Here is a 12,372-nt window from a genome sequence, read left to right as displayed (position 1 = left end):
TTGGATGCATTTCTATATAATGTCCACTGGAAATATACAAAATAAAAACTTCCCTCTCTCACGATATTCAAATCCTACACAGTCATCTCTGCTCCACTGGATTAGCAACTACACCGTCAGTTTCATCTCTACACGTTTTTTTTTTTTAGGATTTCGAATGAATAAGCGAATGAGAGACGTAAAAACAGACTTATCTCTCTCAACGCGAAGAGCTTTTTTCCATGCGCAGGGATCCGAAATAACATTAAACACACGTAGGGATATCTCTCTTCCCTCCGGTGGTAAAGCCGCGCCGAACAAAGGAATTTATCGCCGCTCCAGAGAATATCTGAAGCAGTTGTTTTTGCACACACTCGCACGGCGGCAACAACAATCACAATAAAAATAATAAAACGGCGAGAGCTAGCTGGCAGCTTTTATCATTTATTTTTTGTATTTTGTGCCCACTCGGTGTAAAAAGTTATTATTTACAGCGGCAAGAAATTAATTTCTCTCTTACTGGCGCCGCCGTTTTTTAATTAAACCGTCATGTCACAACGACTAGATACCGTCCCACCCGCGCGTTTTGTATTTTTTATATGCACAATAATAAAATTTGCCCGCGCGCCCGCCGGCCGAGGGAGCAGATAAATAATAACGCCGGGGCGCGGCCACTCCGTACCGACTCGGGCATTTTTCCACTATACCATGGAGAACTCACTGAGCCTCCAGGGCTCATCAGAAAAAAATTGTAACCAGTTAAATTGTACCGATATTTTTAATGAAGCAATAAGCTGATTTAATTCAAAATCATTAAATACTGAGCTTAGAGTAAGCAATATTAAGTGTTGAGGCGGCTCTTTCATTTAATTTTAAAGCTTTTTTCAAGATTTCAAAGTGCTTCGAGCAATGATTTGGCTGTTTTCAAAAATTTTCAATAATACAAGATTCCGTGCTTAATAAGAGCGAAGCAAAAAACTGAGCTTGCACCAAGCAATATTAAGTGTTGAGGCGGCTCTTTCATTTAATTTTAATGCTATTTTTCTGATTTTAAAATGCTTCGAGCAATGATTTGGTTGTTTTCTTAAATTTTTCATTATTATGTTAAAGATTTTGTGCTTAATAAGAGCGAAGCAAAAAAACTTTTGTTCTTGTTTACTTGCCGAATTTTTGAAGAGTTTTTTACAGTTATTGTAAACTGACGGAAAGAAGCTTGTCAAAAATTATAAATTATAATATCAGCTAAAGCATCATATAATCTTATTAAAAAATATGAAAGGTAGGAAAACGTCATGGAAGAAAAATTTTAAAATTCGAACTGCGATTTAAACAATGTCTATATTTTTCAAAAATATGGAAACAAAATTAAACGGTTTCTTATGTATTGTTCTACATTGCCTTTGATGTAATTTAAAGTTTTCTTGATAATAAAATCTTAAATAGTCATGTCAAATAATTATAAATAATTATTTAAAAGATTTTAGACATTCCATAACTTGATGTGCATGTCACAAGTTTCAGTTCCTTTATTGTAAATATTATAATTATTATACAGTGTAAATATTGAATGTAAATGTATATTATGTATAAAATGCGGAAACCAAATAGGATTGTATACCATTTTTTTTTAGATGCTCTTCAAATAAAATGAACCTGGCAGAAGCCGCGTGAAAATGTAAAAAATATATTGTAAAATTTAAAAAATCTGGATCTACAGCATATAATATTATGTTTTTCTACACCTTGGTGTCTAATAAATTTTCTCTATAGAAGATAAAAAAAAATTAAAACTTTCAAGTGCGTAAGTCATTAGATGCAGATATTATTAATGCCATTAATACTATGGTAATAAACATTGTACAATTTATTCAGCAACATAATATCAGAGAAAAATCTATGGATTGAAAATATAAAGTCAGAAATATAAATTTAATGATTAATAATAGCGACAGGTGTAGCATTCCTTTTCAAGATCTATAATAATTTTTTTCTATTAACGAACACTCTAACCTTTTAAACTAGATCCGCTGTTGTGTTTATTGACAGTAATGACCCATCATAATATTAATTACCATACACAAGAGATAATTTTATATTTAAATAATTTTTTTTATATTACTGAAAATTACTTTAACCAATTACTTTTTCAATGTTACTTTAGGTAAATAGTGTTGTCAAAAATTTCAAGTATATCAAATTTAAAAAAATAAATTTTTAATACTTTTAACACAAATGATATAAAAGTAGATAATAGTTGAATTAAAATATGTTCTGAATATGTTTATATAAAATATCTGTTAAACTTTTTGTAAGCAAAAAGCATTTTGGAGAGCCCCCAGGTTAAGCGCGTGGAATTTCGCGCTCAAGTTGCTCCTTGCTGGAATGGTTTGCGCGCCGGCGGAGAGGCTAATATTTATGTTTCGGCTCAAATGACCCGCCGCTATCTACCCTTTATCTGGGTGTGCACAGGTGTATGTATACGTGCATGGTAATTCGCCCGGCGCGACATTTTATTACACGCGCGCCGCGTGCAAAAGTAAATATTCCGCACGTGAGACAGTCGAGCACAAAAATTAATCCTATTTGCTACCTGCTTTTTTTTCCGCCCGCCGCGTCCAGCGTCACCGAAAGGAACGTTAAAAAATAAATAGCAGGCGAATTTGTATGCACGTTCTATGCCCCGCCGCAGTGAGAGTGGATTTTCGAAATAAAATAAAAAATACACAAAAGAAAATTCCTCTCCGTTTTAAAATAATACGAGACAGAAATAAAATAAAGCGGGAACCAAAGAAGGAAAAACAACACTTGCGTGTTTTTATTTTATTTCGCGCGCTGCTGAAACAATAAAAATGCAAATTCCTCGTAGGATAATTTGAATTTCGTTCCATCGGTCGCGATTGACGAGACACGTGAATGACATAACAACCGCCGGGTTTGCCCTTTGATCTCGGGGAAGCAACCCCTTGCACAAAATAGTTAACCCTTAACCCCATGTAATAGCGAAAGTATGCAGAGACGCACAACACAGTTTATTGTAATCTTCTGATTTTTAATTAAATTTATAATTCACTTTCCTATTTCAAGTAAAATAATAATTTCTGGCTCGTTTTTCAAAGCTGATGATAATTAAAAATATTTGAAAAGTTTCATAAAATTATCTAATAAGTAAATTTCAATGACTTTTAATATTTGGAATTGAATGCAAAGCACTTAATTTCTATCAAATAAGCTACTTTTTTAGCCGTACATTTTTATTTTTATTTAAAAATTTGCATTTGTGTTCTCTTCTGGATTTTATTTTCTTTGTGGCAATAACAATTACATTAAAATATTAAATTAATATGCATTGCGAATGATTTTTTTATCATTGCTGCCCAAATAATCTTCAATTTTAGCACATTTAAAAAAAAACCAAGGAAAGAGAATTTAATACAGACTAAATTCAATATAATACAGTCGCTTTTATAAATTTTAATTGAAACTTGCAAACTGCAAACTGCCCCATAAAGATATTGGAGAATTCAAAGGAAAGTCTTATATAAATAACATTCAAAAATATTATTTGCTTTTGCCTTCTTTCATATTTTTTAGGAGCTTTTCTTATGAGCAAATTCGTGTCATATCGTCGATTTGCATAAATCTGCATTTGGTGTGCAAGAAAGGCGTGTTGTTCTCCGCGCGTTGACAGCACTCTTGCCTCCGGTGTCACGCCGTCGAGAGTTGATAAAAATTTAAAATAATTCCAACAATGTGCTTGTAATGACAAGACTCATTACGCGAGGCGCGGGAGGGAGGGAGCGTGGCGCGACCTCGTTATCTCTGTTTTAATAAGAGAGAGAGAAAGAAAGAGGATCCAGAAGTTGATGACACTAGGGCCGACCAACAGATTGAGCCTATTACGCCTCCAAATGAGCGGCCTCTCTATGTTTGTGCCGCTGGCAGCCACGCGCTTTTCAAAAAATAACGCGCGCGCCACACCACTTGCAAACACTCTGCATGCCCTTCTTTGATAATGATAGAGAGACCACGCTCGGCCCCCGTGCGCGCGTTGTTGAAATAAATTATCGCTTTGAGAGGAGATATATATGCGCCGCCGGTGGAAAAACAGAGATGCAAAACTCCCTTTCAACTTGCAGTAATGACTCGTGCATGCACACACAGTTTCTCATCTTGCTTTTAAGTTTTAAGTTGATGGACGTTGCAGTTCCCAAATCTTCGCAGTGTTTTACTGGTAATAGAAAAACTTTCGGATTAAAGATATTATTATTTATTCAACTTCGTTATATCTTTTCTAGGGATTTTTATACTAATAGGTAAAAGTTGATGAGGACATCTATTATAAATGTAAAATAACATACTAAGGAATGACGCCATAAAAATGTGCTTAATTTAATGAAAATGCTTTCCATTTATTTAGGAAAAACATCAGACTTTCCAAGAGCTTTCCCTGATCATGATCGCTCTAATGAAGCCCTGTTTTGCAATTGAGATATTGTATTTTATCTTTTTTTTTTTTGGAATGCAGTATTGTCTAACCTCGTCATAAAATATTCAAATTTTTAATAGGCAGAATTTTAAATTAGAAAGAAATTGAAGCAATCATTTTCTAGAGATGGAAGATCACAAATTTTTGAATATTTCTATGGTGAATCTATTACAACCAAATAATTATTTGTAATAAATAGAGTTTCAGTTAATCAGAACATTTGTTCTACATTATTACTTATTAGCATTATTATTATTATTATAATTATTATAAATTTGTGGAATTATGCTCCATTGTAAATAATGTGGGTAAAATATTATATTATAATACAATTAATTTTGGTTTTTCATATGTTCACGCTATGCATCATCAACATCTTTGTTCACCATTTTTCGTTAATAAATTGCCGAAGTGAATTTTGATATGGTAGACTAAGTATTAAATACATATGTTAGAACGATATTGCAATAGTAAAAAATTGTAGATGTAGAGTTAAAACGTGAAAAAGGTTTAATTGCCTCTCTATTTTCTTACAATTTTATAAATATTTAAAGAAAAATAGATTTAATATCTAAATTATGGGTTTAATATTGATTTAAAATTAAAACGTTTAAATTAAATAGTTATAAATACGCAAAATTGAAGTGCTTTTGTTTTTTATTAACAATTAATGAATACTACGGCGCCCTCTCTTTGCAAATAAACTCCCATGTTTGTTAAATTTGTAATGTTATTTTGAAAGTTGCGTGATCTAATTTTTCTTCTCCAAATTTTTTTTTTTAATATTATTACCATTTCAATTTTTCTAGACTCTATGATGGTAAACTATCTCGAAGTAATGAGTGATTTTTAAAGCTTTTTATGTGTGCGTAAGACTCAAGTCAGCGAGACCAATGATTAAAATTTTTTTCCTAAGGAAATAGAATAAAGTTATATTCAAAATAAATTTTTTCTCTACAACCGTTTGCTAAAAGTGCGAGCGATTGAAGTAGTTTCCCGGCCGCTCTTTTGTGCATCTCTAGTCGGAAGATAAAAAGAGCATGTTGCACGCTCGAATGTTAAAGATAAGGAGAGGGCGTAATTAGCACAAAGGGAATATAAATTCGAAATTAATTCAATCTTGATGCAGAGCGGCCGAGTGCGGCCGACTTGATTTTAATTAAAATTTCATAAACCTTTTGAAATTGACCGACAAAGCGGCGGCGCGGCTGCGGCTGAATAATGCAGAGCGATTCTCTCCCATGGTGTGCGCGAGTGTGGGCCGCACGCCAGCCAGCCAGCCAGCCGTGGAGGGGATGTTTCACCAAAGGGTTGCCACTTAACTGGATATGGAGTTTCAGCAAACACTATCATCGAGCCTCGAGGGCCGCCACAAAAAGAGATAACAACGCGAATTAGCAGCGCGATTCGCCTCGAGGGCCGAACGTTTTCTCTTTGAACTCTTTTTTTTTATTTGACAATTTTTATAATTATAACCGCGAGGGCATTTGTGATGAAATATGTACTTTTCTGGTGAGCCCGAGAGAAAAGCTTTTTATCGCGTGTAAATGGAAAAGCGTGTTTTTGCGGCGTTGTTGGCTCTATTACCGCCAGTTGATTACCGCTGGCTGATCAATGGATGGACCAGCTTTTTGTTAACCTCCTTGTCATTGCTGGTAAAAAGCTTTGCCATCAGCGGCGCCGCTACTAAAAGTGCTCTCGCTCTCTCGCCGTGTAATGTGAAATCCATACACCCCGGCTACATAATATGCTACTTTCCGAAATTCCCCGCGTCCACACCCACCGGTTTATGTCATTTTATTTTAACCGCTAATGGATCCTTTAATTATTACATTACAATGTCATTAGCTAATTAATAAGGGAAAGGATAGTCGTGTTTTATTCGTTTATAGCGAGACCCGCCGTTATATCGCACACGACTGTTGTTGGCAAAGCATTTTCTCACTGGTGTTTTTCGTCCAACAGAGATTCACACTTTGTAATTGTGAATGCGCAGATTGTGTTAATTTATGTAGAAAAATTAAAATTTAATATAATTTTAACTTCTTTCATTTAATCTTTTAATCAGATTAACCATGTATTGTAAAATTAAATTAAATAAGATATTTTCTATAATTTTTATCATTCTTTACTCACAGATTTTTTTAACAAGTTACATTCAATTCTTGTTTAAGTATCTAAAATGAACTTTTTTGTTTTTTATCATAATTACATACATTAGTCACTGCAGCCTCAATAAACCTAATCTAATTGTAAGATTGATCAAACGTGTTTATCAGATTCCTCAGTGAAGGTGGTGCAAGATGGTACTGAAATTATATGAGTAAAATTCAATCTATTTATTTTATAATAATTAACTCCATCAACAGAAATTATTACATGATTAATCACTCAAATTCTAATAAAATATGGAATTTGTAATTGTAAAAAATATTTTGATAATTCTTTCTTTATTGGAAATTCATTCTTCCTCAAAATCAGGCATTGAAATTAATTGAGATGATTAAATTTGACACTTTTTGACATTTTCAATTACTTTTATTTTTATAACATCAGAAAGAAGATCTGCATGTTTAATATGCTTTGAATATTATGTTAGGGCTTTTTTTGGAAGGCCTTATTTGTAATAAAAAGCACTGATCAATAATACAATTTGTTTAGGAATGATTGATTTAAAATTTGTATTTAAAGTCAAACAAAAACGTACAAAAACGGCTTTTTGCGCTTAGCAGGAAAATTTCACTCAAGGGTCAGTTCGATGGTCAGATGTCGATTGGAATAAAAATCTGGTATGAAAAACATTGAAAAAAATGGAAATCTCTCTCTCTCTCTCTCTCTCGTTTTCCTCTCTTCACAGAGCCAATCATAAATCAATCACTTAAAGCAATGAGGCAAAACAAAAAAGTGCGTGTGTACAGGCTGTGTGCGCGAAACGATTCGCGACTGATTGACAGCAAGCTGTTCTCTCTGCTGACGCTCGATTACGCGCGCATGGAAATTTTCCGCGCTGAAAAAGTTTGACAGGCATGACCTCGCAAATTACCGCTGATGAGATGGTGAAAAGAGGAAAAACGAGGGGGCGAGCGAGAGCACAAAGTCCCCCAGCATGGCAATGTCACCCGCAGGAGCAGTGCTGGCCAGAAATGAATTTTTGTGACACTCGTGCGTCCGTTTGTGACGAACGACGTGGAGGCAAATTTCTGTAATTGCGCTGAGCATAAAAAAATATAGTTACGAATTTAGAGAGTAATACAATTTTGTAAGCGAATGAGGTAAAATTATTATATTAAAATTCAGAGAAAATCAAACTGACTCTATTAATTGATTTTTATGTCAAATTTTTATTATTAATCTTCTCAGTTGATACATAATTTTTTAAATCTGAAATCTAAAAAAAAAAAAAAAATAAATAAAAAGGCACATTTATATCCTTATAGATCATTGCGTAGTGATTAAGGGAAAATTTACATTAAAATTACTAGGTAGGCAAAAATAGAAAGAGGTTTAAACTTTCAATGATTCCTTAGCAAGCTATGAATTAAAATCAAACATTTTTATCATCAAAATAATTTCTGAAAATTATATACCAAGATATTTTGATTATGTTAAAGTGGACGCGATCTCAATTTTCAGCATCTCAAACTGATATGATATCAAGCGTACAATACAGTGTAACTGACATAAAAGTAGAAATTACTTGTTAGATTTTTAGCCAGCTTAAAACAAATACACGAAATTATAAATTATGGGAATTTTTATAGTTTTTAAATAAGTCTTTTTTTATTATTTTGTAATTACAAATTATATTTCACAATATTCTCCATTTTCATTGTATTAAATTAACACATGATATTATTAAAAAAAAGTGTGCTACTGCCATTCATTAAATTTTTTTGCAATATTAACTTCAAATATACATATATAAAGGCAATAGCACAGATCATTACAATGATTACAAATATATCATATTCTTTGTGAAAACTTCAGTAGTGAAAAGATTTTCTTCATTTACCGTAGACCGCATTAATGGTTTTTCTTATTTGAATTTATTGACGATGCTTATAATTATACCTTTTACACATAACACATAATTGATGGGCCAAATCTAAATATGTATAATTGTAAATGCCAATCGCTTATTTAGAAATTAATTGGAGAATTTGGATCGCATTGCATTTTGGGAGAGGGAATGTATTATTGGTGTTTATTTGTCCATATTGGTACAATAAATTTAGTATACTTGAGGGCGATCCATTTAATTTGTCAAATAAATGTGCGCCGTGTGCGTTTTGTTTGTATTTTCCATTCACATACACACAATAATTTGTATTTCATGCTTCTGGACCCGAACGCCGCGTTCATTTGTCCGTACGTCGACTCGCTCTTTTTTTAATCAACCCGTGGACATGAAGCTGAAATTAAATTTCTAGCTGGCTTGCTTGCTCACTTTGATGACAATGACGGCTGATGTGAGAGAGAGAGAGAGAGAGAGAGAGAGCTGCTGTTGTTATTTTTTTAATTAAAAACGCAATCAATAAAAATATTGCCGGGGCGAGAGAGTTTTGAAGAGGCCAATTTTAATATGTTTTTGCGCGAGAGAGCGCGCCAGTTAATTATCGCGTCTGCGAGTGACACTTGTGCTAATTGTTTATTAATGCCGGTCTCCTAATTGGTCGGGCCTTTCTGTTGCAGATGTGAAGCGCGACGGCCAGCATGACCATGGACGTCAAAGCGGAACCTCAGACCAAGGCATCGCAGGAGTGCGCCGGTTGCGGAAAACGAATCACTGAAAGGTAAATTTAAGTCTATACTTCTTCAAAATTTATTTCCTAAAGCAAAACAATTTGAGCATGAATTTAAAATTTAAATTGCTGATAGATTAATTGAAAAATAAATTATTAGAAAAATAAAAAATCAGATTATATGCAATTTGTTTAATTTTGCATTGATCTTGTGAATTATGGAAAAGAAAAATATTCAAAATAAATAAAATATGTATTCATATCTACATATTTTTTGGTTTATTAGCTTAAAAAACATACGGGGAAACTGTAATGAGATGGATCCAATATAATTTTTAGTTTAGATCTTTGAAACAAAAAATTTTACGCAAATTGAAAATCAATTATCAATTATAATGCAGGCAAATTTTTTAATGATAAATTATAAATCATTGAAATAGCATTGAAAAATAATAAACAATCAGATTTTGCAATAATTTTTATAACTTTGCATTTCATCATTTTTAACGATTTTATTTTATGGTTATGTATTGAATAGCAAAGGATTGAACTTGCATTTACAGAAAAATTTCTTGTCAGTAAAAGATTTTGTTTGATGTAGGTTTCTGCTTAAGGCGCTTGACCTTTATTGGCACGAGGATTGTTTGAAATGCGGCTGTTGCGACTGCAGATTGGGCGAGGTGGGATCAACTTTGTACACCAAGGCAAATCTCATCCTCTGTCGACGGGACTATCTCAGGTGATTTATATTTTTAGCAATTTGTAGGTCACTTGTTGGCCCCTCCCCAAATACGCTTGAACAAACAAAATTCTTTCATTCCATATTTAAGGTATTTTTTTTTTTACATGCAAAATTGTACTCTAAATCTGGAATATTGTGATTAATAATCAATTGAATTGAAAAAATGTAAAGTTGAGAACTGGCTGAGAATTAATTTGAAACGATTTAAAAAATATTTTTTCACCCTTAATGTACAAAAATTTCATTTGATGGGATTTAGAAGAATTATTATATTAATATTTTAGAATTTAAGAAATTTCCTTAATCACGTTTATGTGAACTCATTTATTTTATGGAAAAATTTAATCAAAATTCTCAATCCATCCTTCCCATCTTCCCATATTACAACACATTGATTACCTTTTTTAGTAGAAATTCTAGACAAAGTTTTCAAGCGAAAAGCAATCCCTCTCATTATTTGTATGGAATCTCCTCAAGGTTGATAATTTTTTTGTCATTTTCCTTGGTTAATATAATATTGATTTCAAGAAATCATAATATGATATTGCAGTAAATTTAAATTAATTTAAATTTTTTACTCCTTTTCCTGTTCAAGGTTGTTCGGAAACACGGGGTACTGCGCGGCATGTGCCAAAGTGATTCCAGCCTTTGAGATGGTGATGCGCGCCCGGTCCAATGTGTACCACCTCGAGTGCTTCGCCTGTCAGCAGTGCAATCACAGGTACGCCCTTTCGCTATCTTCACCCCTTATTGGCATGCAAACGTCCGTAAAATTCAAATCGCGCTCCTGATAAAAGCCGAACGGAAGCCAAATTGCGAATTTATTCCAGTGCGCATTAAAATAAGAAAGACATTAGGGTCGGGAATTTATGCGACGAAATCGGGCCGATTATCAGAGGAAGGAAGAGGAGTGGTTCCTCCGCAAGAGTCGCAGGTGTTGCGTCCAACATTGAAATTTATGGCCGGTGATTATTGCGGGCGTGGGCGATTCCTGGCGCTGCCCGCCGGGTTGCATAAGTGTCCGAGTTTAAATCGCCAGGTGATGAATGGCCTGGTCTCTGCTCGGCTGCCGCGTTTAACTGTGAAATATGTCGAGGTATTAGCCGCGCCTAATGGATACTAACTGTGCCGGATCATTATAAATTGCGACTCGCAATCTGCCCTCCAAATTTTAAACCTGAGCGACGAAATATTTCATGCGTTGTTTCAGCACTTTTGTCAATCACTCACTCTCGGGTATTGATCCATTCTGGTGACACCTTCATTGATCTCCTTCCGTATAATTGGCAAACTTTTCAAACTGGAAAAAAGGCTATTTTATTTTACATAAAAATTAACTCACTTCAAAATGATAAATATTTATGAGCCATTTTTTTAGCTCTCGACATCCATTCAAAATTATTGTACCAAGGATAAGAATTAATTATAAAAAATGCAGTTCAGTAATAATAAGCATGATTTTTACCATCGAATTTAACAAATATTGCAGAAAATTTTTTCATTTAACATGAAATATAATTAAACTGTTAAAAGTTTCTTTTGAACTTTAAACAATCCGGATTTCAATTTAACACGTTCAAGAAATTTATAGACACATTATATAATAACGATTTTTATTTTCATTGGGCGAAAAACTTTTCTCATAAGTGTTGAATACAATCACATTGTATCAAACTGATTGAATAACAGGCACATAAACTGAGTTGTCCTTCAAACGGCAGACGTAAAAGTAGCCGCAGAGCGAGGCGATCAACGTGATTGCCACGAAAAATAGGGTGACGTAGAGAACCATTTTTTGGGTTTTGTGCAGTTCTTCTTCACTTTTGAGGATCTCCTTTGTCTGCACGTTGCCCTTTCCCCCCTCGGCCGCGGCATTAGTCTGATTTTGGTCAGCCAGAGTTTCATTCTGAGCGTCCGACAGCAACTCGGTTGAGAGGGTAGTCGAGTTTTCTGGAACTTCTTCTTCATAGTAGTAGTCAAAGTCTAGGTCGGACTGTCCGAGTGGGCACTGGCCATCTTCGGTCAAAGGACCGGTCACGTTGCAGGAGGCTGTTTCTGAAAGAGGATGCAGCGAGGGGGTCGAATCGTTCTCAAGGGAGGCTGTTCGAAGGACGCAAAATGCGAGAAAAACGACGAAAAGTGGAGAATTCATGGTTCAAAACTTTCAAACGCCAACAAAATGAATTTTCAGTCAACAGTGATTTTGAATCTCTTTTTTTCCAACAATACAACTTGTTGCCTATCAACATTGTTGGAAAGTAAACATAAACAAAAATAGTCGAAATAACTATGTACCGTTTTATTAAAAAAAAAAGGTTTTTTTACGATGTTGTATGGCTCAATATTGCAAGTTTGCATATGAGAATAAAAAAAATTAATAAAAAAAAAATGGAAATTAAGATTTATTGCAAATTGTTTTCCTA

The 12,372-nt window shown here is 33.9% G+C and overlaps 1 protein-coding gene across 4 annotated transcripts in view; it reads left to right on the top strand.

Annotated features, from left to right (window-relative positions):
• The window catches only part of LOC132204167 (LIM domain only protein 3-like), a 155,209-nt gene that overhangs the window by 125,600 nt on the left and 17,237 nt on the right, over positions 1-12,372 (top strand). For all 4 annotated transcript variants that reach the window (XM_059632497.1, XM_059632516.1, XM_059632488.1 and 1 more), the window contains 3 exons: positions 9,158-9,258; positions 9,809-9,946; positions 10,545-10,670. In XM_059632497.1, coding sequence (XP_059488480.1) covers positions 9,179-9,258; positions 9,809-9,946; positions 10,545-10,670 — 344 coding nt within the window. In that variant the 5' untranslated portion in view covers positions 9,158-9,178. The remainder of the gene's footprint in view (positions 1-9,157; positions 9,259-9,808; positions 9,947-10,544; positions 10,671-12,372) is intronic.

The sequence above is a fragment of the Neocloeon triangulifer genome, unplaced genomic scaffold (genome assembly GCF_031216515.1).
Source record: "Neocloeon triangulifer isolate White Clay Creek 2 clone unplaced genomic scaffold, ASM3121651v1 ptg000002l, whole genome shotgun sequence".
Taxonomy (NCBI): domain Eukaryota; kingdom Metazoa; phylum Arthropoda; class Insecta; order Ephemeroptera; family Baetidae; genus Neocloeon; species Neocloeon triangulifer.
Note: the sequence above shows the minus strand (reverse complement) of the source record. Positions and strands in the feature narration are given on the sequence as shown.